At 45.6% G+C, this 26900-nt stretch overlaps 1 protein-coding gene across 1 annotated transcript; it reads right to left on the bottom strand.

Annotated features, from left to right (window-relative positions):
• Positions 1–597: 597 nt before the first annotated feature.
• On the bottom strand, positions 598–26900 carry LOC142295358 (transmembrane protein 14A-like). The gene is made up of 5 exons (XM_075338461.1): positions 26724–26900; positions 17500–17579; positions 7175–7276; positions 4438–4525; positions 598–710 (listed from the first exon to the last, which is right to left on the bottom strand). The coding sequence occupies exons 2-5, from the start codon at positions 17573–17575 to the stop codon at positions 671–673; spliced, it is 306 nt and encodes a 101-aa protein (XP_075194576.1). The 5' UTR covers positions 17576–17579; positions 26724–26900; the 3' UTR covers positions 598–670.

Raw genomic sequence — 26900 nt, forward strand, 5'->3', positions numbered from 1 at the left:
TAGCAAGGGTGAAAAGGCTGTTCAATTATAGTTTCTTTACATGTTAAAATCTCAGTAAATCTGTGTGTTTTTGATAAAATTGAAATGAGCAACATATATGGAAATTTGTTCAATTAATGTAATATGCAGATGAGATCGGTGGGTCAGTCACAAAGGAAGTAACACACACACACGTGAAAAAGGCTCACTACTAGCCGAAACACATTATTTGCACCTGTATGATAAGATTGAATAAAGCATAAAAATATTCCAGAAGATTTGGAGTGCCAGTCCTTTATATTAGTTATACTGTGGATGCCTTCCTTGGTTACGTGCACCTTGGATTGTGTGCAGCCTGGAACTTCTGTTTCTGCAAGTACCTAAATCCTGACAGAATCCAAAAATCATGGAAGTGTGGCTTATTACCAGCAAAGGAACGTTTACATTTGTAGGCTACACAAGATTTACTGGTATTACCAAGTTTTCCTACATAAGAAAAAATTGAGAGCATTTGAAAAGCTTGTTTTATTCATTTCAGTAGAATTATTTGCTAATATGAAAAAACAAAAATATAATATATATTGAAAAATCAATACAATAACAGATTATAAGATTCAGTGCATATTTCATGTTTAGCGAAATGTATAAAATTGATCCATGGTTAGAGAAGGTCTTCAGTAAGTGCAGGCCTCTAGGTCAAGTTGATCATCAGCTTGAAGATCATGACAATGCTGTAGAAATTAGCAAACAATTTTTAGTTTTACAGTAGTATCCAATGTCAGAATTTACATTGTAAAAAGTCCTAGATAATCTTTAACTTTTACAGTGTGCCTAATATCTAACAGGCAGTTGATAGCTGTCTATCTAAAAAATGAAAAAGGTCAGTTAATTTTCATGTCTTAAGTAGTGACAGCCACAGGAAAAACAAAAAAAAACACACCCCTCATATGGCTACACTAGTGGGGAACACAAAAAAAACCCCGCACACTAAGTGTGGTATCACTAATTGCACTGTCCCAAAAAGCCATCACTAAGGCTGTGTGCACACGATGCGTTTTTTACCGCGGAAACGCTGCGTTTTGAACCGCAGCGTTTCAGTGGCAAATTGCATGCGTTCAGCTTTCCCAGCAAAGTGTATGGGAAAGCTGAAAAATCAGTGCACATGCTGCGTTTCTTTCCGCAGCGTTTTGGATGCCAAAAATCGGTGCGGAAAGAAAAGCAGCATGTCACTTCTTTTGTGCGTTGTGGCTGCGTTCTCTCCCCCATTGAAATCAATGATGTGGGGTCAGAACGCAGCCACAACGCATGGACCTGCTTTTTTGTTGCGGTCCGCGGCCTTTGTCGGCACGGCAGAACGCAGGCATTTACCTGGAAGTGAGGTCAAGAGGTTTCCTGTTGACCTCACTTCCTGGCAAAGCCCCCGGTGTCGCCAAAGTGCCCGCCCCGACCCCCGACCCCCGACCCCCCTCCCGAAAATCCAACATGGCCGCGCGCACAGTAGCGCACCGGCCGCCCTGCTCCTATGATTTCTGTCGCATGTGCAATAACACATGCGACAGAAAACTGTTCCCCAGGCCCTGCCCGTTCACCCCCTATTCCCCCCGGTGTCATACATACCTGTCCGGTCGCAGCGCTGATCCCCCGCGGCCCTCCTCCTCCTTCAGTGCACGCTGGCCGGTCACATGTGCAGAGCAGCTGACAGCCAGCACTGTGTTCAGAGAGCTGTGCTGGCTGCTCGCAGTCTGCAGCTGTGACCCGGGGAGAGTGGGTGCAGATTTTTGCACCCACTCTCCTCAAATGGAGGGTCTGCCCTCCTAGAAAATGGGGGATACGTTTCCTGAACGTGCCCCCATATTCTAGAAGGTCCAGAGGCGACGTGGGACATCCATATGGATTTCTGCGGACCCATTTTTTTTAATTAAATTGGAGAACAAGGGAATGATTTGGGGAGTGTTTTTTCTAATAAAACATTTTTTTGTTGTCTTTTTTTGCTTTTGTTTACTGTCAATTAGTTATGTCGGGTGTCTGATAGACGCCGTGACATCACTAATTGCTGGGCTTGATGCCAGGTGACATTACACATCTGGTATCAACCCCATTTATTACCCCGTTAGCCAACGCACCAGGGCGCGGGATGAGTTGGGGCGAAGCGCCAGGATTGGCGCATCTAATGGATGCACCACTTCTGGGGCGGCTGCGGCCTGCTATTTTTAGGCTGGGAAGAGTCCAATAACCATGGCTCTTCCCACCCTGAGAATACCAGACCCCAGCTGTCAGCTTCACCTTGGCTGGTGATCTAATTTGGGGGGACCCCACGTTATTTTTTTTTTTATTCTTTATTTATAAATAAAAAAAAAAACATGGGGAGCCCTCCAAATTGATCACCAGCCAAGATGAAGCTGCCAGCTGTGGTTTGCAGGCTACAGCTGTCTGCTTTACCCTGACTGGCTATCAAAAATAGGGGGGACCCCACGCCATTTTTTTCATTTTTTTTTTTTTTTTTTTTATTGGATAAATACTAAGCTAGGCACCCTTTAGTGCCACATGAAAGGTACTAAAGGTGCCAGCTTAGAATATGCTGGCGGGGGTAGGACGTTCTATATATTTGACATCCCTTCATCCATTGACGCTTTTTAGGCTGTGTGTCCACAATCAGGGTTTGCAGCGTTATGGGCGCTGAGTGTTTTCCCTGCGTCCATAACGCTGCGTTGTGCAGTAGAAGCACAGTGGAAGGATTTTTGGAGATCCCATGCCCACTGTGCTTCTTTTCTCCGCAGCATAAACTGACCGGTAGCGTGGCTTCCTGAGCCTCAGCATGTCAATTTATGCTGCGGAGACGAGTGTTCTCTGCAGGTAGCATAGAGCTCCACAGCAGCCTGAACCCAAATCGTGGGCATGGGCAGCTGCAGGAAGGCTGGCACTGTGTACTAGACGCCGTGTCGCTGGATCATGGCCACATAGCCTTAGGCCCCTTTCACACGTCAGTGATTCTGGGACGTTTGTGCTTTTTTTTTAAACGTACCAGGATCACTGACATATGCAGACCCATTATAATGAATGGGTCTGCTCACACGTCAGTGATTTTTCACTGCACGTGTCTCCGTGCGGCGTACCCGCGTGTGCGTGATTGCCGCACGGAGACATGTCCATTTTTTTCTGGCATCACTGATGTCCCACGGACCACGCAGTGGTGTGATCCGTGAAACACGTGCCAGAAAAAAACGTGCTTTTAAAATAAAAAACATTTTAACTCACCCGGCTCCAGTGATTTCCTCTGCAGCCCGTCCTCCCTGTTCCTTCTGTGCCGGCTCATTTTTGTCGCGCATATTCATGATGCACGACACAGCCAACCCGGAACCAGCTGCTGCGGGGGTCAGCGCCGGCCGGATGCTGCACCGCGTGAGCGATCAGCACCATGGAGAGCGGGAGCGGGTGCAGGTGAGTTAATCTCTAAGTGCAATCACGGGCCACGGAGAACGGAGCCCGGATTGCACTTAGACAACCCACGTGTGCCGTGATTCACGGCACACGGAGGGACATGTGCATGTTTTACACGCCAGTGAAAAACGTCAGTGTTTTTCACTGACATGTGAAGCGGGCCTAAAAGTGAGAATATTGTTGCTACAGCAACATTTTGGGGGAAGTAGCTGTGGATTCAAAATGCTTAATATACTCCTGAATAAAATCCTTGATGGGTGCAGATTCCAAAATGGGGTCACTTGTGGGGGTTTTCTGACGTATAGGTACCTAAGGGGCTTGGTGCGCGAAGTTTATTTCAACTTTTCCAAAATTCAAATGGTGCTCCTTCCATTCCAAGCGCTCCCATTTATCCAAACAGAATGTGGAGAAGGAAATGACATCACAGGTTTTTTTTTCCAAAGGTCTGTGTTCAACCAACTTTATTATCACTGACAAGTCTTAAAAACCGCACCATGAAAAACGCATGAAAAACGCATGAAAAACGCATGAAAAACGCATGAAAAACGCATGAAAAACGCATGAAAAACGCATGAAAAACGCATGAAAAACGCATGAAAAACGCATGAAAAACGCATGAAAAACGCATGAAAAACGCATGAAAAACGCATGAAAAACGCATGCGTTTTCGATGCGTTGTTTCTCAAAAAGCATTGTTTACAATTCTCCCCTCTGCCAGAGGGTGCGTTTTTTTCCGCGCGGAAAAAAAAGCAACGTGTGCACATACCCTTATACCGCATGGTAAACAAAGACAAAAAAATAAAAAACCTTAAATGGGAGTGCTGTTTTACGCTGTATTTAAATCCTTCATATGCAATCCTTCATATGTATTAAAAGCAGAAAATTTACAGCCAAGGTGAAAAATCCTGATGCAACTCTTTATAAAGACTGTGTGCACAAGTGATGGGACACACTTCCCCCTTGCAGCCGAGTACATTGGGTGAATCTTACTTTGCAAAGGGAAGAAAAATGTAAACTCACCTTATTATTGTTATTAATCCAGCAGGCATGAATTTCCTACTGTGATTGTACCTCTGGCCCATAACTACAGTCACAGCTGCTGCAGCAACTGTGTAAAGAAAACAAACAATCATTGGTATAAAACACAAACATTTTGTATTAATTGAGGCAGTTTGCAGGGCTTAAGGCTATGTGTCCACGGTAGAATGTACCTGCGGACTTTTCTGCCTGAAAATCCGCGACTTTCGCGGCAAATCCGCACCCGCGGATTTTTTTTTTTTCCCATTCTATACCCAAATCCGCAACAAACAATTGACATGCTGCAGATTTTTCCGCATCAAAATCCGCGGCAAATCCGCAGCGGAAAAATCCGCAGCATGGACACAGCATTTCCAAAATGACATTGAAATGGCTTGGAAGTGCCGCTGCTGCAGATTTTCGGCAAATCCGCGGTAAATCCGCAGCGTGGGCACATAGCCTTAGTCTAATGAGCAGTGAAGTGGCTGTTGGACCAGAATCCTGCGAGTTCATTAGCTTCTCTTTAGTTACAGTTACAAAAACTCACTGACCCACTTTCACCCCATCAGTCATGGACCCCTGTTTTTGTCCCAAAGCAGACAGTGCTTAAGATACTTGCATAAGACAGATTGAGCTGTAGATACATAAACCGCTAGTTTAGGATAAAAGTGACCAGTACGTAATTATGAAGAATATACAAATTAAATGTAATATATTTTTAAGTTATGGGAATATACTTTCCACTACCTGGATATATGGAATATTGCTTAGGATTCTTAAAATGTTGCTATACACTATGAAACTTGGAATAGAATTGCACTGTATGGGGCGCTAACACCAAGAATCAGAAATACTTCATATGCTGCAAGAAGATATGCCAACCTATGAAGTAGGCAGCTCAAACCCATGCAGAGCTAGTGGGACATTATACTACAGAGGAAAACACAAACCGGTGTCTCCAATGAAGTTCAGGCAGGCACTCCCTGTAAAAATCGTGGTGCTTGTATTACAGGATGGCCTCCCCAAGCATTACAAAAAGCAGGATTGGCACTCACTTTGAAAATCGAAAATAAAAAAGCATATAAATATAAAAAAAAAAAAATATCCAAACATGTGCAAGATCCAAATATCAGATATGACCTGTTGGCTGGTAGAACCTCTCATTGTGAATCACATAAAATGCCATTACCAAAACCTAAATTACCCTAATACAATTACAAGTAATAAAGTCTATCCTTATAATAAACAAATCTTACATATAAGGAAAAAAACATGAATTAATCCAAAATATAGATATAGATATCTATATATCTACCCGGTAATTTTTTTTTTTTTCAAAAATCCACGACAGTGCCAACAGAGAGGTCACCCATCTTAGGGCACGAAACCCACTAAAATAAAAGGGCAGCACCATTCCACCATATCAGTTAGATTACTGAACAGAGAGAAATAGCAGAAATAGAATAACTTAAAACCACCACCATATGAATGATACACCCCTTACACCTGGATAGAAAACCCTGAAGGGTACAATATGAAGAAAAAAAAAAAAAAAAAAAAAAAAAAAAAAAAAAAAAAAAAAAAAAAGAGGAAGCAGTGCCACCTTTTTATTTTAGTGGCTTTTCTGTCCCAAGATGGCCGGACCCCTCTCTGGTGGGGCGCTGTCGTAGTGGAGGGAAAACACTTCCGCTCATGAAAGATGAGAGCAAGTACTCAAACCTCTAAGACCTTATGTACACAAAAGGCCTCCCTCACATATAGTTCAATAATTTGTGTAAACCTGATTACACAGCATGATTATTGGTGTGCCTTTTGCTGGTCACAATAGAAGGCCACTGTAAAATGCAGTTTAAGAGTCCGGTGGGGGGCCACCAGTTGCCAGTCTACCATTCGCCCTGTACAGTGAAAACTGATGCATCTGAATAGAACATGTCTTCAGTGTGCCAGATGCCATTGAATGAGCATTTGCCCACATAAGTCAGTTATGACGATAAAACTACAGTCAGGTGGATACACTGATGAGGAGGACAAGCATGCAGATGAGCTTCCCTGAGATTGTTTGGCAGTTTGTGCAGAAGTTGAAATTCTTTGGTTATGCAAACCAATTGTTGCAGCAGCTGTGCAGGAGGCTGATCTCAGACGATCTTCGGAGGTGAAGATGCTGGTTGTTTGAGCCCTGGGCTGGTGTGGTTACATGTGGTCTGCAGTTGTGAGGTCAGTTTGATGCATTGCCAAACTCTGAAATGACTTCTGGTAGAGAAATATTCAATTCACGGGCAACAGCTTTGGTGGACATTCCATGCTCCCTCAAAGCTTGCGACATCTGTGGCATTATGCTTTGTGGAAAAAAACTACACATTGTAGCGTGGCCTTATATTGTGGCCAGCCTAAGGCACACCTGTGCAATAATTATGTTGTCTAATCAGCATCTTGATATGCCACACCAGTGAGGTAGATTGATTTTGGCAAAGGAGAAGAGCTCACTAACAGATTTAGACAAATTTGTGAGAATATTAGAGAAAAAGGCCTTGTGTACATAGAAAGTTTCAGATATTGGCGTTCAGCTCATGAAAAATGACAGCCCTTCTAGAACTGAGGATAAGGCATTTAGCTTTACATTAATCCCCTGCTAGTATTGACATTGATCAATTTGTGATAGAATGTTAGCTATGTCTAGAAAATATTGTCAAAGTACAGAAATCCTATCACCAATTCCTACAAGAATATAAATTGTACTTACATAAGGATATATTTATATCCCTTCGATTGTATGAAACCTGCATGGCTCCATAAGCGGATATCAATCCCAAGACAAGACCTGAAAAAAGCGTTTCAATACTACCTGCAAGATAAAGCAACAAGGTATTTGAACAAAGAAAAGTTTCAGGAGTTTGTGCATGCATTTTAAGTAAAGTACCCCACACTTGGTAGATTAAGTTGTGTAGTCGAATTCTGGCCCAATTTGTACCTCTACCTCCCCCCCCCCCCCCTTTCTTTTTGTGACTTATATCATCGTTAAGTTTTAGACACTTTCTGACAAAAAGGTGTATGGACTAGTTGAAATTGTGGGTGGCTTATGCTAACCCAGGGGTGGGGAACCTTTTTTCTGCCAGGGACAATTTGGAAATTTCTACCAACCTTCGGGGGCCGCACAAAACTATCAATGTTTAAATGACCCTGCTATATTGGGTGAAACAATTAACTGGGGGCACGCACACCACAAGAGGGGGGCTGGGGGCACGCACACCACAAGAGGGAGGCTGCACACAGGACTGGGGGGATGGGCTGCACACAGAATTGTGTGGGGGTGCACACTGCGCTGAGGAGTTTTCATGCAACTCTGGGGGAGAGGGTTAACAGAACTGGGGTGGGGAGGCACAAATCATTGGGCAGGGCACATAGCAGCATCGCATTCACATCACCGGAGTGCAGGCGCCGGGCACTCAGCATCAGAAGGAGAAGGCGGGCACTCAGCTCCGAAGGGCACACAACGCTGGAAGCTGTGAGGTAGCTGCGGGACCCGCCCACAAAGTAAGTCCTGATCATGTTGGCAATGGCCGACGGGAGAACACATTGGTGCGCACAAGCAGCAATGTGTGGATTTAAAGGGCCGGCGGCCTGCAAAACTGCGGTGACTGCACGAGCACGACCTCCCCCGGGAATCTGCCCGGGGGCCGCATAAAAGGTCATGGTGGGACGCATACGGCCCGAGCTTCCCCACCCCTGTGCTAACCCATGCACCAAAATTGTGACTTTTGCGCATCTTTAAGTTGGAGTCTGAGAGGTCTACTTTAGTAGTGAAATGGAATAAATTTTTGCTATAATTTACACTGCTAAACTCTGGAGGGTTGAAAATTACACATTTTTAGGGGATTTTGTTGATAACAGTGGAAACATTTTATGCCAGTATTCAGGTTCAAACTGTTAGCAGAAATGTCCATGAGCTTGAATTAGACAATATTGACAAATGTGCTTTATTGAGTTGCAAACTAATACAACTTACATTTATTCTATATAGCCCATACTGTATATGGCCATAGATCCAGTGTAATAGTTTAAGCTATACACTCCATGGAAACTAGGTAAATCAGAACAACCTACATTACCTGACTGGTTTCCAGCAAATTAGAACTTTACATTTGCTACAAAGACTACTTCATACAGGTAAAGTAAACAAAACATGTTACAGATGCATAGATTTCCATGACTTTATACTAGCACTGGACAGCCACAGGCGAGTATTGCCAAGTTCAGCAGAAATTGTGACATTTTGGTGCCAGTTTTACCCAATTCCCAGTGTGAAAGTAAAATATGGTTAAGGGGCAGGGTGCACGCTTGCCAGAAAAAAAAAAAAAAAAAAAAAACACACCACCACCACCTCCAAAAACTTGGGTGCTACAACTATGAGTACACTACGACTACACACACACACACACACACACACACACACTTTAAAATTCCTGTAAAGCAACAAAATTAAACATCTTGAATGTAGTTCAGCACTAAGGAGGTGCAGTTTAAAAAGAAACTTAAAAAAAAAAAAAAAAAAAGTGTCACTAATTTCTGTATTGTACTGTATAACAATCTAGTTTAAGTGCAAAAAAAAAAATAAATGACAAGATGTTTGACAAACTATCACTAACGTTAAATACAATGTCAATTAAAAAACAAACAACTCAATAGTTCCAACATTGTAATGCTAAACCTGAAACCACTGAACTGTTGTCTACAGGAAAGTCAAAACTGAATAAAATCTTCGACTCCCTTAATCAGACAAAACTGATGGCCACGATTGACCTTCAAGATGCGTACTATGCACTCATCCACAGATCATACAAGAAATTCCTAAGGTTCGCGGTCTTAAAAGACAACCATATCTTACACTTCCAATACGAAGTTCTTCCCTTCAGCGTATCCTCAGCTCCCAGGGCATTGACCAAAATCATGGTGAACCCATAGTTCACTTGATTTAAGTTAAACATCTGCATCGTCCAATATTTAGACAACCTCCTGATCATTGCACCAATACTCGAAGATCATGTCAGGACAACCCTGTGGGTCCTAGAGTCTTTGGGATGGATAATAAATTTCCAAAATCAGACCTACACCCCTCAATAAAAAGATTCTTAGAGGGGGTTCTCAGACTCTGGAAGACAAAACATTCTTACCAGAGGACAAACAGGAACCAAGAGCCAAAGTGGCAGCATTGCGGAACCTGAGACCACCTTCCTCAGATCAGCAATCTCCATACTCCAATTGATGACATCATGCATCCCATCAGTAGCATGGGCACAATACCACACAAGAGTCCTGCAAACTCACATCCTTGTCTCTTGGAACGGGTTCCCAAGGACACTGAACAGGAGAATTTCTCTACCCAACCATGTGAAAGCGCCTCTCGCCTTGTGGTTAATACTGAACCATCTGAAGAAGGGAGTGTTTTGGTACCAAATTCCTTTGGTCACCAACAACTTATACCAGCAAGAGGGTTGAGGAGCAGTAGTGGCCTAGATGTCCTGCCAAGGGACTTTGGACACAACAAACCAGCATCAGGTCTTCCAATTTCAGGGAGCTGAAAGCAGTGGTGGACGTTCTAAAAGCTGCAGTCTCCCTAATCCAGGGCAAACATGTAAGGATCTATTCAGACATGACGACTGGCCTACCTGTGTCATCAAGGAGGTACAAGATATGAGACCTTAAAGAGTTTCAGCCAGAATATTTTCTTGGGCAGAACACCTCTCCCGGTCAGCATTCCATCTCAAAAGGTTCAATCAATGTTCAGGCAGACTGAGATGCATGTACATCCAGGGGAGTGGAGCCTGAACGAAGACATTTCATGACAGTCATCCAACGGGGTCTTCCAGAGGTGGATATTTTTGCGAATCGATATAAAGCAAAGGTAGATCAATATTTCTCCCTGAACCCTAAAGACCGGTGCTTGGCAGTGGACACTTTCGCTCAACTGTGGGCTTTCAGTCTCACCTATGCGTTCCCACAATTTCCATTGTTAGCCAAAACTCTGCAGAAATATGTAATTACTTACTGGTAATGTGTTTTTTTCTGAACCCACGATGGCACCACGAGAGAGGGGGATCCGCCCTTCAAGAACAGGAAACCAACAGGATAAAAAGGGAGGCACCTCTTCCTGCATTAGTTGGAGTACAGAGCATGAAAGGACCTCCGAAACACACACCACACTCACACCACACTCACACCACACTCACACCACACTCACACCACACTCACACCACACTCACACCACACTCACACCATTAAAACTCCTCCGTGAAAAGGAGCAAAAACCAATATACTGGTAACACCGAAATTCAGGGAGGGAATGTAAGGGTGCCGTCATGGGTTCAGAAAAAAAAAAAAAATAAATCACATTAACAGTAAGTAATTACACATTTTTCCAGCACCCATGATGGCACCACAACAGAATTCCATAGATAATATCTTCGGGAGGGACCAGTTTGCAGAACTCATCTCCCAAAAGGTGAGGTCGGTGAAGGACAAATCCAGTCAATAGTAGTTATAAAAAGGTGGACAGAGAAGACCACGTGGCCACCTTATAAATTTGCTAGATGGAGACGTCCGATCTCTCTGCCCAAGAAGATGCCATCGCCCTTGTGGAGTGAGCCTTCAGACCTGCAGGCACTTACTCACCTCTAGCTGTGTAAGCTATAGAAATGGCATCTCTGATCCACCTAGCTAGGTGGACCTAGAAGCCTTTAGCCCCTTCCTATGACCCTAAAACACTACAAATAATGATCTGTCCTTCATCCACCCTGTAGTGACTGACAAATACTCCTGAAGACAACGCTTATCATCCAGGCAATGATACCCTATCTTCCTGAGTAGATTGATCATCATAAAAAGGAAGCACAAATCTTCTGCGTTCTGTAAAACTGATAATTTACCTTTGGTAAATAAGCAGGGTCCGTTCCAAGGACTTCTCTCATCAAAAAAAACTGAGATGAAAGGTGGATTTATGGACAGGGCCTGAAGGTCACCAACTACGTGCTGAGGTGAAGGCAACCAGGAGAATAGTTTTGAGGGACAGATTGCACGATCTAGGGGCTCAAATGGGGGCTTAGTTAAGGCTGATAGTACCAATTTAAGATCCCATGATAGTAGAGTCATACTGCGCCAAGGTCTGGAACTAGAAAATGTCCTAAAACCTGGAAACTCAATAGTCTCCAGCTAGGTTATAGTTATACAAAGCACCTAGGGCCTAAACCTGAACTTTCAGGGTACTGACAGACCTAATTCCCAACCTTTCTGGAGAAATTCTAGAAAGACTGGAACTGGACCTGGCTGGATCTACACCTGTGGAGGCCAAGAACTTGTTCCATATCCTCCTGTAATCTGTGTAGTGACTGGTTTCCTACACTGCATCAGGGTAGAAACTAGACCTGGAGAAAAAACCCTGCCTCCTAAAAGTGACCTCTCAAATTCCACACCATTAGATGCATTCTGTTCAGGGGTGGAAGACTGGACCTCGAGAGGAGGTCTAGTAGTGCTGGTAGAACCAATGGTCTGGTTATCGACAGTCTGGTCAGTCAATAAAACCCATGATCTCTTTAGCCAAAAGGGGGCTATCAGAATAACTGGTGCCTTGTCTTACCGTACTTTACTCAGAACTGCTGGAATGAGGGCGATTGGAGGGAAGGCATAAGCAAGGTTGCAGTCCCATTTTATCAACAGATTGTCCACTGAGGATGATCCCTTGGATGTAGTGAACAAAATCCGTGAACTTTCCTGTTCTTCCTGGTCGCAAAGAGATCTCTCAGGAACATCCCACATTTCCATTATCTGCATGAAAATGGACTGTTTTATGGTCCATACTCCTTGATGTAATCTTCTGCGACTGAGTCTGGCATATAGTTTTCCTTCCCTTGTGTGTACTGCCAATAAGAATTCCGGATGATTCTCTGCCAGAGCAAGGATTCTTCTTGCTATATTCATAAGTAGCCTGGAACGATTACCTCCCTGGTGATTGAGGTACGCGACTACCGTCATGTGACAATGTGGGCACAAATATTTTACTGTTGATCTCACCAATGCCATCTTGAAGCTGTCTATCTGAAGGAACTGGTTGAGAGCTTTTAGGTTTATTATGGTTCGATATGAACAGTCAGGCTTCACCAAAAAGTGGGTGGAGTAGAATTTCCCCCCCCCCCCCATGTCTCTTTGTCTGGGAACCTCTACCAAGACGTTTGAGTAGAAGCATCAGATTCTTGGTCTGCAGGGCAAGTTGTTCTGCTGGAGACAGTCTAAAGCCCGCTTTACACGCTGCAATGTATCTTACAATGTGTCGGCGGGGTCACGTCGTAAGTGACGCACATCCGGCATTGTAAGGTACATTGCAGGGTGTGACAGGTACGTGCGATTGAACGGTAAAACATTCATCACACGCACATCGTACATTCCTCATGAATTGCACGTCGGGTTGTTAATCGTACCCGGGGTAGCACACATTGTAGTGTGTGACACCCCGGGAACGATGAACAGATCTTACCTTCGTCCTGCGGCTGCCGGACGGTAATGCGGAAGGAAGGAGGTGGGATGTTTACGTCCTGCTCATCTCCGCCCCTCTGCTTCTATTGGCCGGCTGCCACATTACATCGAAGTGATGCCGAACGTCCCTCCCACTCCAGGAAGTGGACGTTCGCCGCCCACATCGAGGTCGTATGGACGGGTAAGTATGTGTGACGGGGGTTAATAGTTTGTGCAGCACATCAACAAATTGAACGTGCCGCACATACGATGGGGGCGTTGCAAATCGCATACGATATCGTATGCGAAATTGCAACGTGTAAAGCTGGCTTTAGAGGTGTAATGACGGATCTTTGAGGAGGAGACTGGTGGAAGGAAAGCTTTAGGCCCGATGTTACCAGGCTGAGAATCCACGGGTTTGACGATATCTTTTCCCAGGATGGAAGGGAAAAAAAAAAAAAAGCCTCCCTCTGTCCTGGGGGAAACAAGTCACTTGGGTGATCATTTCTGGTCCTTAGAGGGTCCCCTGAACATGAACCCCTTTCCTGGCTTCTATTGGACCAATTACTCTAATCTCTGTGGTGCACCCCGGCAAACTGTTTTGTTCCAAAAGGACAGTCTGGAGGATGGAAAGGATTGAAAAGGAATTCCTCTATCACTAGTCTTCTCTAGGATATCATCCAAGACCGGCCCAAATAAATATTCTCCCCGACAAGGGATGTTGCAGAGTTGATTTCGTCTGCATGTCCCCAGCCAGCATTTTAACCAAAGGGCCCTTCTGGCCGTATTGGAAGGGGATGTTGATTTTGCCGCCAACTTAGTGGAATCTGCCAAGGCGTCAGCTAGGAAGGACGCTGCTCCCCGCAACAGGGAAAGATTAAACTATTTCTTCTCTTGGGGCCTTTGTCCTAAGCTTAATGATCCCATGTCTTTAAATGGTAAAGCAAACTTCCTAGATGCTTTGGCAACTGCAACATCTAGTTTAGGAGCCTTATCCCAGGTGGAGCAGGAGGCATCCTCAAAGGGATATTTTCACTTAAATGCACCTGGAAGGGAACGTTTCTTATCTGGTCTCTTCCATTCCCTTGTGAGCAAAGCTTGTACTCGATGACAGGAAAGGTGCACCATTTCCTTTGCTCCAGGCCCCCCAAACATTCGATTGTGGATAGATTTCTTGGGTTTCTCATCTGAGATGCCCATAGTGGATTGTACTGTTTTTACCAGCTTCCTTGTATTCTTGACTGGGAAGCACTGGTGACCTCTTGAGTTGCTATCTGAAGAGGAGGGTGAAGGTGAGGCGGAGGAGTCACATTCCCCATCTGACCCATCAGACTCTGCATAAGTGGGAGAGGGGGGCTTGGATACCTCTGCGCTCTTATCATTGGACAGGGATCTAAGGGATTCCCTGACCTCTTCCCTAATAATGGATCTCAAATCAGAGGCAAATCCTGGGTTTTCTTCATACAGTCTGTTGAATGCAGTCCCTGCACAGCCTCAGTCCAGGAACTGGATAGTTCCTTTTTGCACAGGGCACATTCCCCATGCCTGTTTTTTCGACAGACATTTAGGTGTGTCACAAATCTAGAAGAAAGACAAAGACGACTTTTAAAAAGGTGACCTTTCACAGAGATCACTCACCATTCAGACGTAAAGAGGCGGTACTGGGTCAGGAGTGACCTCATTCGATTTTCCTCCCTTGGAGGGTCTTTTGTTGGACTTGCCAGAAGTAGCCCCACACTGGCTAGATCGGCCATCACTTTTTTCCTGAACGCTTCCTATCAGAGACTGGTAGTGCCATCTTGGCTGCCGCTTCTGAATGTCAGGGACATCCTGATCAGACTGGCAGTGGTGCAGGAGGCGAAGGTGATGGTGCTGACTGCTTCCGCTGATCATCCATGTTACTGGAGGGTTCAGAGGCTGTAATACACTAGCCCAGTAAGTTTGCCGCACTTTAAATGTGTTGGCAACGCCTCCTCCTTACTTCTGGAAAGCTGACTTCACCAAGTGGAGCGCCCAATAGAAGAACACTCCGCGCATGCACACTGACAATCTCATCCCCTGCCAGACACAACATGGCACCTCTCTGCAATACCGGAAGCACCATGGAGTATGCAGCTGCGAGGACGCCATCCGACATAGTAAGTGCTGCCTGCTCCTTACCTGGTCACCTTAGGACTTCACACCATCCTCGTGACTCACCCGCATAGGGGCCTCACCGCTCTGGTCCCAGCCCCCCTGGGCCTGTCGCGGTGCCACTGGAGGAGGGTGATCTTGCACAAAATCAGTACCCCTGCGTAAGGTCTACAGCACCTCGGCCGGCCGCAGCAGGACCCGTACCTCTGCCAGTAATGGCTAGAATTTCCATCTTCTTCCCCATTAGGACCATCCTGAATCACGCCGATTCCTGGAGGCTCCCTGTTCAAGGACATTAAACCAACTGATGCGGGGAGAGATACCGCCCTTTTTATCCTGTGGGTTTCCTGTCCTTAAAGGGCAGATTCCCTCTCTCGTGGTGCTGTCATGTGTGCTGGAAAAAAAAAATAAATAAATAAAAAATATCAGAGTGGACAAAGTCTACCATTATGGTAGCTCCACTATGGCCCAAGAGGTTGGTCCGGCGCTCTGACGAGTCTAATCCAAGAAGGTGTCCTGATGTTACCTCAGATCAGCAACACAAGCTGAATTGACTGCTGAAGCCATGATCCTGAAAAAAATAGAGGACTTTCAGATAATTAAAACGCTTCAGAAAATCAGAAAGCAAGTTACTAATGCCATATACAGCAAAATTTGGAGAGTCTTCACAACTCTGCAAGTCCAATCCTCCAGATCCTTTCTGCCCAAACGTGGCCCAGTTTCTGGATTTCCTCCAGAGTGGACTCCTGAAATCAAATACCCTTAAGGTTCAGATCTCTGCACTAGGATTGTTCTTTGATTTAGCTCTTGCTGGTCACCGTTGGATGACAAGGTTCATGACAGCAGCAACCAGACTTCAACCCAGGAGATCCATCCTATTTCCCCCTGGGATTTAAATATTGTCCTCAAAGGGCTAACTAGCTCCATTTGAAACCAACGCTTCTGCAAGCCTGGAGAACTTTGCGTGCAAAATGGCCTTTCTAGTGGCAATTACCACTGCCAGAAGAGTAGGCGAAATTCAAGCTCTCTCTATCAGGGAACCATATCTGAAGATCTTGGATGACAGGATTATTCTTCGCTTAAGGGGTGCTTCACACATAGCGAGATCGCTACCGAAAATCGCTGCTACGGCACGGTTTTGGTGACGCAGCAGTGACCTCATTAGCGATCTCGCTGTGTGTGACACTGAGCAGCGATCTGGCCCCTGCTGCGAGATCGCTGCTCGTTACACACAGCCCTGGTTCGTTTTCTTCAAAGGCGCTCTCCCGCTGTGACACACAGATCGCTGTGTGTGACAGCGAGAGCGACGAAATGAAGCGAGCAGGGAGCAGGAGCCGGCATCTGGCAGATGCGGTAAGCTGTAACCAGGGTAAACATCGGGTAACCAAGGTGGTTACCCGATATTTACCTTAGTTACCAGCCTCCGCAGCTCTCACGCTGCCTGTGCTGCCGGCTCCGGCTCTCTGCACATGTAGCTGCAGTACACATCGGGTTAATTAACCCGATGTGTACTGTAGCTAGGAGAGCAAGGAGCCAGCGCTAAGCAGTGTGCGCGGCTCCCTGCTCTCACGGTTATGATCGCTGCTTCGGCTGCTGTGTTTGACAGCTAAGCAGCGATCATAACAGCGACTTACAAGGTCGCTGTTACATCACAGAAAATGGTGACGTAACAGCGACCTCATTGTCGCTGTCGCTTAGTGTGAACCAGCCCTAAGGCCCAGTCACACACAACGACTTACCAGCGATCCCGAAAACGATGCGACCTGTTAGGGATTGCAGGTAAGTCGTTGGGAGGTAGTAGCGACCTGTATAACGATCTCAGCAGTCACTGACCCTGTCACACAGTGTCAAACGCTGCGATCTCGCTAGCGATCTCGTGTGACGGTACCTTTAGACCCTGCATTTTTTGCCTAAGGCAGTCTCAGACTTCCATATGTCTCAAGATAGAATTCTACCTTCATTTTGCCAGCATCCATCAAATACAAAAGGAAGCCAAGTTTCATTCCCTGGATGTATGCAGGATTGTACTACAGTACCTTCAACACACCAAGTCCTTTCGGAAGGAGAAAAATCTTTTGCTGGAGATATTCTGTCAGAACAAGGGCCAAAAGACTTCAAAAAGTACCATCGCTAACTGAATCAGGAAAGCTATCTGTGTCACGTATATCAAGCAAGTTCTGCTACCGCCTGAGAATCTAAAAGCCCACTCAACCCAGTTAATATCGCTTACCTGGGCTGAAAGTGCCAACGCATCCATCAAGCAGATGTGCAGAGCTGCCACCTGGTCCTCTGTCCACACATTTATTAAACATTATAGATTAGATCTGAACTCTAAGACTTAGCCTTTTGGTCGAAAAGTACTCCAAGCCAATTAACGTGAAGAATAATTATTTTTTAGAGTAACAAAAACATGTATATTTATATTGTTCTTACCTTTACGGGAAAATCCACAGCAGCCCCCAGCAATCAACATTAATGCATATCCAAAACCAAACCAGTCTATGGCCATGATTCTAGCAAGATAACAAACACATGAGCATTTTACAAGTATTTTTGGACAGCATATGGCACAATTAGTCATCTGATACAGTGCATGTGTCAGCAGATTTCTGTCAGTTTTTACTGGCTAGGAGAAGCTTGGCTTTTCCTCCTAAGGCCAGAATCACACTTGCTAGTGCATCGCGTGTAACTCGCGTGAGTCTCTCATGGTAGAACCCGGCATGGCCGCACACTATGCATACAGGAGCGTCTGAGCTGCATAGAGATACATACAACCGACCCGCTCCTGTCAGGAGAGTGTGCGGCCATGCCGGGTTCTACCATGAGAGACTCACGCGAGTTACACGCGAGGCACTAGCAAGTGTGATTCTGGCCAAATGAGAAAAAGCCAATGCCAAGCTGATGGGAAAAAAAGACAGACAGTGCTCGTTTGTGTCCCATGTAAAACACGACTGATGGCCACCCACAATAAGGGCTTATTCAGACAAGGTCTTTTTCAATCCCACTTTAAATAAGGCTACTTTCACACTTGCGTTCAGCGGAGTCCGTCACTATGGAAAATAGCGCAGTCCGTTAACGCACTGCGCTATTCTCCATAGACTTGTATGGACGACGCACTAACGCAGGTGTCAGCGTTGCATCCGCTGGACAACGCAGCGTCGTTATTTTGACGCTGCGCCGGGCGGATGGAACGCTGCATGTAACTTTTTTTGAGCAGCGGAAACCTTTAGTTTTCACTGCGCATGCTCTTTTTTTTTTAAATCACAAACTTTATTTTATTTCTCTGTGGCCGAACGTTCAGCTGAGCGCTCGGCCGCCGGCATGTGAGAGCGTTTGGCCGCCGGCTATTAAGAGCGATCAGCTGATCGTTCACAATAGTCGGCTGCCGGTACTGTAAAAAAGAAAAATAAATAAATAAATGCTTTCCGTTATTTGTACGATCCGTAGCATTGCGTTGTGCCACTATATGCAATGCATCCGTTGCACCTGTCCCACAACGCAATGCTACGGAAGCCGTCCAACGCAAGTGTGAAACTAGCCTAAGCCAAGTGAAAGACTTCTGAAGTATGCAAATGTGGCTTATTTTTTCCTTTCAAACGTGATTCAATGTTTTGGGGGGTGTTATCCTTAAATTTTCACCATGCTCCATTCTTTCAGTGGTGATTGCAAAGTTTGTATTTCATTCACATTAATAGATGAATCTGCCAACATGTCTGGAGTTTTCTGCACCAAAATCCAAAAAGTGTATAAGGCTATGTTCACACAGTGTTTTAACTGTTTTCAGCAATCAAAGCCTGCTCTCTTGGCATTAACACTGCATTCAAAATGGCCATTTTTCTTTTTTTTGGGGGTGGGGGGGGGGGGGGTGGCAAACTGTGTGGATTACTTGTGCTTTATCTAAAAGTTTAATACAGTTTTATTCACCAAAGCTTTTTCTTCATTGCTTTCTATGCATGAAAGAAAGCTGGAAGCCAAAACATGTACATGAGATTTCTGTAATCACAGCTTTTGAGGTACTATAAAAAACAGCTTTTAATTTGCTGGAAAAAAAAAAAAGCTACAAAAATGGTGCATGTGAACATAGCCTTGGGGACTACACTTAGATGTCAGTGATTTTTCATGTACACAACCAGATCAGCGCTTCACCAGTGTGTCACAACATAATAAAAGACATGTACCGAGTCCCACAAACAGGAGACACAGCTTGTGTATAGATTAATGAAGCCCTATGGCACTAACACAGATATGTGACTGCAGCCATAGTGGTGGACGCGCAGTGGAGACTTTGTGCTGCCAGCTTCTCTACTGAGCGTACACCACATTCATCCAGCGCCATGAACATGGCATGATTACAGATCAATTAATAATTTTCTTCATTACCAACATACGTTATTTTTATCCTGCATAAAAACCTGGAGATCAGTGTTTGATCAGTTTTTACTATTAGCGTTTCATCTAATTTTTACTGATGAAAAAGTAAAAAGCTTCTACTATACATTGCAATATTAATCACCACACACCACATTATTTTCACTGACCCATAGACTATTGCTGGTTATTTTTTATGTGTAGAGTGGATCAAAAAAAAGGCATGTCCCTGTAATTTATTTTGCAGGGACATGGTCTGCATAAACAGCACATACATGGGAAGAGCCCCGTAGATTAGTGGGTGCATGTTCTATGTGAAAAACGGACGGCTGAATGTGGGACCCAAGTTATTGCCAGGATATCCATTCCTCCACTGAGCACCATCTTCCTGAAGTGTCACTCATTACAATTCTACAAACAATTCAATCCAGTGTAATTATTTGGCATATAGTGGAAGTATAATAAAAAACACACACACTGGTAACACTGAAGTTATCACAGGAGTGGCCTTCAAAGATTAGCACGTTCTGCAATTCTCTTATTCTACAAGTGAACATTCTGTCCGTGAAGACAAAACCCCTTCGTCTTAACAGCCTTAATGAATAAAATTGGCCAAGTGCCATCTGTGAGGTCTGTTTTCTACAGATTGAAAACGTTCACCCTACTAGTGATGTGTCGATCGCGAACGATCCGACACAAAGATCCGGCTCCCTGCTGTGAACGACAGGAGCCGGATCACCACTGTGAGCCACTGGAATCACTAAACGGCTCTTTTTGCAGTCAAAACCCCGCCCACCCATGGCTAAATCTAATTGGCTGCTTGCAAGTGGGCGGGGCTTAGCCGCAGGTGGGCGGGGCTTTATCGGCGTTACTATAATCTTAAATATGTGTTCACCTGCGGTGAACACATTTAATAAGGAGCCGAGAACGATCTGAAAGATCCGGCTCTTTTTGGTGAACGGAGCCATCGGAACCGGATCACCAAAAAGAGCCGGACTGCCCATCACTACACCCTACACAGCAGCACTCGAGTGAAAATCTGGTCATGTGAATGCCGCTTTAGGGTGTGTTAAATATATGCCACAGAAATTTCTAAGCCGCAAACAAATCACTTGGCAGGAAAAACTACAGAAAATACAAGTGGTTTTGATGATTTTTTTTTTTTGCATGCATTTTTCTTCCTTGTTTATTTGAAGGAGTGAAAAACCTGCAAAACAAATTCACATTGTGGATTTAACACTGCTTCATATCTGCAAGGGAAAAAATAAACAGAGTATGAGATTTCAGGAATGTCGCTCACTTAACTGCTACTGTAAACTGCAGTATTTTGGTGCAGAATTTTCTGCTGCAAATACTTAAATACTAAAAATGTTCCTGTGCTGAGAATCCTCTATACAAAACTGAAAAAATGTTGGGGTGCAGTCTTTTGACAAAACACATGGCTAGCCTTATGCCAGCAAAGTCAATGAGAGTTCTGAGGTGCTGTGCACACGGTTTCCTTGCAGTTTTTGGGGAAAACAAAAACTAGTATGTCAATTGTTGGTGTATTTTTTTCCCCTGTGTTTTGTAGCCCTTCCAGCTATTAAAGTCACTAAAAATGCAATGCATGGCACAAGAAACAAAGAAAACAGGCAGTTATTGGTTTTTTTTTTCTGGGGTGGGGGTGGGTCTGTAAGTTGCAGAAAATGTATGCACAAAAAAAAATAAATAAATTTATATATATACCCTAAATGCACATGTTCAATGTTTCAGGACTTTATGTACAATTTGCCGTTCCCGACAGGGAGCTTAATGGCAAGATTCGTAACACGTGTTTGATCCATGAATTGCTCACATTTTGGGGTTAAATTAGAATTGGTATTTTAACAGCCATCATCATGCTGATCACATTGATATCACGAGACCAATACAACACCTAACAATTGATCAACAGTAAGGCTGTGTGCCTACGTTTGCATATTGCATGTAGTTACGCTGCATTCTGCACTGCAGTAACTGCATGCGTCATGAGCACAATCCATGCCCACATTGCATTTTAGAATGCAGGGATTTGTATGCTGCCAAATCGCTGCGTTCTAAAAAGAAACATATTACTTTTGTGTGCTTTGCATGCTGTCGCCATTCTGTCTATAGGGAGAGGCAGCATCCAGAGTGCACGAATTCTGCAGTCACCAAAGTTTCAGAACGGAGCTTTTCAGCTGCACTCTCAAGCAGACATGCAGTGACAAAACGCTGCGGTGCAGAGCGCACACACGTGGGCACATAGAAGCCTCACAATGGCGAGTTAGGCTAGCAGGATGTTCTCATATGGAAGTGGCCACTGAGCTTAGCGTGTCACACAGCATCAGCAGGTTGCATCAGAGATACTGGGAGTCACGCAAAGGCGGAGAAGTGGACACTCCTTTGGCCACATCACACACTGATACATTTAAGAGGCAAAGTAGTGTCACTTCAGACCATTTGAAACAGTTTACATCTACGTGCTCCACTACCTGCAAGGTACCTGAGCATACCAGACACAGGCATCATGGTCTTGCTGGACAAGGGACCAGTGGTCTGTTCACCGATAAGACGAGTCACACAGAACAGAAGGGAAGGCCGCCAAGGATAACAGTGGCTGATTCATTGCGCTGTCACCAGAAAAGCCTTTGGTGGTGTTTCAGTGTGGGAAGGTGTATCTAGAACTGCCCTAGACTGTGAATGTTGCAGTAACAATTGCCTACCACTTGAATACCATCATTAATTCAGTCATTGTGCCTCTACATGAACAACACAGGAATAATTTCATATTCATGGATAACAATGCGCCAACTTATCAAGGGCACAGTTAGGGAATGGCTGCTGGAGACCTCAAATGGAGAGGCCTATACTTTCACCAGACCTGAATTCCATAGAAAACCTATGGAATCAGCTGGGTCACCTTGTAGACACTCTGTACCCCATAACCACAATGATCTGCCTCTGCAGGCAATTACTCCATTTGTGAACTGAATACGACAGTTCTCAAGCGATCGAGGTGGGGTGCGGGGAGGCGGAGGAAGGAGGCTATACCCAGCACTGTTAGCTCTTGTTTCAATAAATGTGAGATGAGGAAATCACTGTTGCATGCTTCTACCTTAAATGCCCTACTTTCATGATAAAATATCACTGTAGCTAAAACCTTTTGCATACTTTCCATTAATGTTACCAGATAGCCAAAACAGCCCTAACTTTGTGAGTAGTATATGTTCCCATGCTATATACTGTGTAATGGCTGTGCCTCACCGTGCAGGGACATTGTCTGATCATGCCGTAGCGCCTAGGTAGGGAAGTAAAAAAGTATACCGACACTACAGCAGGGTATCAGATGGCTCTTTCGGCAAAGAAAACATTTCCCTGCCAGTTTAAAAAATACTTGTTTTACCTCACAGAAAAATCAGCTGTGATCTCCTGCAGTCCTATCTGTACGCTTGTATCCTCCACCTGCCCTGTCGATGTGGTAATTGATGGCCATGTTCCTGCACAGTCAGACATGGCCATTACACAGGGGCACCTTTATTTCCGGACGGGAATTTAAAAATTACATCCAATTGTGGAATTTATTTTAATGTCAAGATCTATTAAAATGTACTTTGTTAGTGACAAAACCCCTTTAAGGATAACCTGTTACCAAGTTCTCCCAATGAATACGGAGGCCCCACCTTTACTGCATCTGTTGTAGTAGTCTGGGAACCTGTATACAAGTCTGCAGATCACAAAATACCCCCTTTTACAATCCCCCATACAACATGCTCTGGTTGCATGGGTGTTGCTGGACTTGCTCAGTGCCACATCTATTCCCGCAATCACCATCCTACTGCCCTGGTTCATGTGGATGAGGTTTCCCCATGTCAGCCACACAGTGCCCCCAAGCTCGTTCCTGCATATTCAGGCGGTGCTGCTAAAGGCAGAGCAATGCAATGTATTACACATATGCACCAGCTTTATTTCAGTTGTTGGCCTCTACCTGTGCATGATCCTTACAGGCCTGTGCATGCGCCTTACAGGCCTGTGCTTTGCCGTAAAAGGGAAACACCTGCGCAGGAGTGAGATTGGGGGCACTGTGTGTATGACATAGGCCACACCATCCATATACAGCAGGGCAGGGGGGGGCCGAACAAGAACAGCAATGCCCGTGGGTTCGGCCCATGCTGTAGAGGGATTATAAGGCTAAGTTCACATTTCAGTTGTTTTGCATCAGTCACATGCGTTGCTTGATGCATGTGACTGATGCGCTGTACAACGGATGACAACGGTGACAAAGAAAATAATTTCTTTGTCGGACTCCGTTGTATGCTGGTGGCGGAGTTTGGGGGGCGGAGCTGAGGACGTCAGTGCCGCGGTCTGCATGGCTGGGGACGTGTGTGTGTGTGTGTGTGTGTGTGTGTGTGTACACATGCGGAGTGCGGAGGGGGCGGAGCCGAGTGGTGAAGTGTCGGCCTCCTTGCACACTGTATCCAGGGTAAATATCGGGTAACTAAAAGCAAAGCACTTTTTGCTTGGTTACCCGATATTTATCTTGGATACCAGCTTAGCGCGGGCTCCGTGCACCCGTAACCACTGTAAATATCGGGTAACTAACCAAAGCGCATTGCTTGGTTACCCGATGTTTATCCTGGTTACGGGGGCGGGGAGCCAGCGAGCGCATGCGCAGCAAAATCCTACGGATCGCGCTGCTCAAAAAACGTTGCATGCTGTGTTGCTCCCGCCCGGCGGTCAGTTAAAAAAATAACTGACCGCGACGCAACGGATGCAACGCAGCATCATCAGTCACTAATAGAAGCCTATGGGGGAAAACAGGATTCCTGCAAAATATTTTGCAGGATACCGTAATTCCTCAAGGCTACGGATTGTGACTGATGCAAAACAAGTGTGAACTTAGCCTAAGTTCACACTTCAGTTGTTTTAAATCCGTCAGGTCCGTCAGCAACGGATCAGTCGTTTTCAAGATGTCAACTGATGCAACGGATGTGTTTTTTACAGGATTCCTTTCACAGGAATCCTGTGAAAAAAACTGATCCGTTGCGTCAGTTACATCCGTTATGCGTCCGTTTTTTGACGGATCAGTCATGATCCGTTTGTGTTTGGGACAGCCCAGGGGGTGTGCCAAACATGCTGGGCATGCTCAGTAGAGCATGACGGAATCCTGCGCTGGATTCCATCGTAAGACGGATTACGACGGAATCCAGCACCATAGACATACATTACAAGCTTGACGGATGGCAACGGATTCCTGCGGGGCGCGTTTATTTTGACGGCCCGAAAAACGTTACATTCTGCATTGCTCCACGCTCGGCGGTCAGTCAAAAACACCTGTCCGCGACGCAGCGGATGCAACGCAGGGTCATCAGTCGCAATCCGTCACTAATAGAAGTCTATGGGGAAATACTGGATTCCTGCAAAATATTTTGCAGGATACCGTAATTCCCCAAGGCGACCGATTGTGACTGATGCAAAACAACTGAAGTGTGAACTTAGCCTAAGGCTAAGTTCACATTTCCGTTGATTTGTATCAGTCACATGCGTCGCTTGACGCATGTGACTGATGCGCTGTTCAACGCTGTACAACGGATGACAAAGAACAGAATTCTTTGTCGGATTCCGTTGTGTGCGGGGGCAGAGTTCGGGGGCAGAGCAGAGCGGGGGGCGGGGCCAGGCGCTGAGGATGTCAGTGGAAGTGCTGTGGTCTGCATGGCTGGGGACAGGTGAGTGTATCTGTGAGTGAGTGAGTGTGTGTATGTGCATGTATGTATGTGTGTGCACATGCAAAGTGCGGGAGGGGGCGGAGCCGAGCGGGGGGCAGGGCCAGGCGCTGAGGATGTCAGTAGAAGTGCTGCGGTCTGCATGGCTGGGGACAGGTGAGTGTATCTGTGAGTGAGTGAGTGTGTGTACGTGCATGTATGTATGTGTGTGCACATGCAAAGTGCGGGAGGGGGCGGAGCCGAGCGGGGGGCGGGGCCAGGCGCTGAGGATGTCAGTGGCAGTGCTTGTCTGCATGGCTGGGGACAGGTGTGTGTGTGTACATACATGTGTGGAGTGCGGGAGGGGGCGGGGCCGAACGGGGAATTGTCGGCCTCCCTGCACACGTAACCAGCCTAAATATCGGGTAACAGCAAAGCACCCGATGTTTACCTTGGTTACCCGATATTTACCTTGGTTACGGGCCTACACCGCTTAGCGCTGGCTCCTTGCACCGTAACCAGGGTAAATATCGGGTAACCAACCAAAGCTGGTGACGTGTGCAGGGAGCCAGAGAGCATGCGCAGCGAAATCCGGCGGATCTCGCTGCTCAAAAAACGTTACATGCTGCGTTCCCCCCGCCCGGCGGTCAGTCGTTCCACGACTGATCAGTTGGGCGGAGGGTGCAACGCAGCATCATCAGTCACAATCCGCTGCTCATACAAGTCTATGGGAGCAGCGGAATCCGCTAAACGGATTCCGCTGTTTACAAGAGCAGCGGATTGTGACTGATAGATTTTAGCGGAAATGTGAACTTAGCCTAAGGAGGTATTTTCTGGGATATACAGGTGACCAGACCAGGGTAAGAGGCCTTACCTTTACATTGGACACTGGGGACATGTTCCAGCCTGGCCGAGGGTGTCCTGCCCTTCACATAGGACTGTAGACCGGGTGTACAGTACAGGACACCCATAATACAGCGATACACAGACCTCTGCACCGTGTGAATTCAGCCTAGAGGCGTGTTCACACTGAAAGTGGTTTGTTTTGTTTTGTTTGTTGTAACTGTGAGATTGCAATGTTTTTACAACATTTTAGGAAAGTTTGGCAAAAAAAACCAACAAAATTTTTTTCTTTTTATATTAATAAAAAAAAATAGTAGCCAGCACTTTACCATACACAAGCACTTACCTAAGCCTATCACCTGAAGTAACACTGCTCTTCCCCCACACAACTGCAAAGTGCTGAGCATAGGGAAGAGAGAAGCAGCTTTATAACATGCAGGATGGGCACATGGCAGCCAATCAGACTCCAGCTCTCATTCTACATTGGGTTGTTAGAAAAGAGAGCAGCAACCTTATTGGTTCCCAGTAACAGCCGCGCTCTCGCCTTCCGCGGTCACTCCCTCAGTCAGGAACTGATCCCCGGGGAGGAGGCGGTGGCGCTGGAGATGGCGCCGCACTGAGAAGGGAGTTCCCACTGAAGTGTGGGGAGAGCGGCCCCGTACACCGAGCTGCTCTGCACAATTCATAATTAATGGCCAAAGTATTAATAAAAGCGGAGACCGGGCAGGAGCCAGAGCCCACACCTACCTCACCCTGGTGCCCGCCTTTACTGTGACCTTTCACCAGCGTGATACAATGGGGGTTTGTGCCGAGTCCTCATATCTATTAGCAGTACATGGACATATAAGTGGTCGCAGACTGTAATGCAGAATTTACGCCATTATTCTCCATTCTGAAGGAAACTTTAGGAGTTTGCTCGTTGTT

The sequence above is a fragment of the Anomaloglossus baeobatrachus genome, chromosome 3 (assembly GCF_048569485.1).
Source record: "Anomaloglossus baeobatrachus isolate aAnoBae1 chromosome 3, aAnoBae1.hap1, whole genome shotgun sequence".
In the NCBI taxonomy this organism is placed as follows: domain Eukaryota; kingdom Metazoa; phylum Chordata; class Amphibia; order Anura; family Aromobatidae; genus Anomaloglossus; species Anomaloglossus baeobatrachus.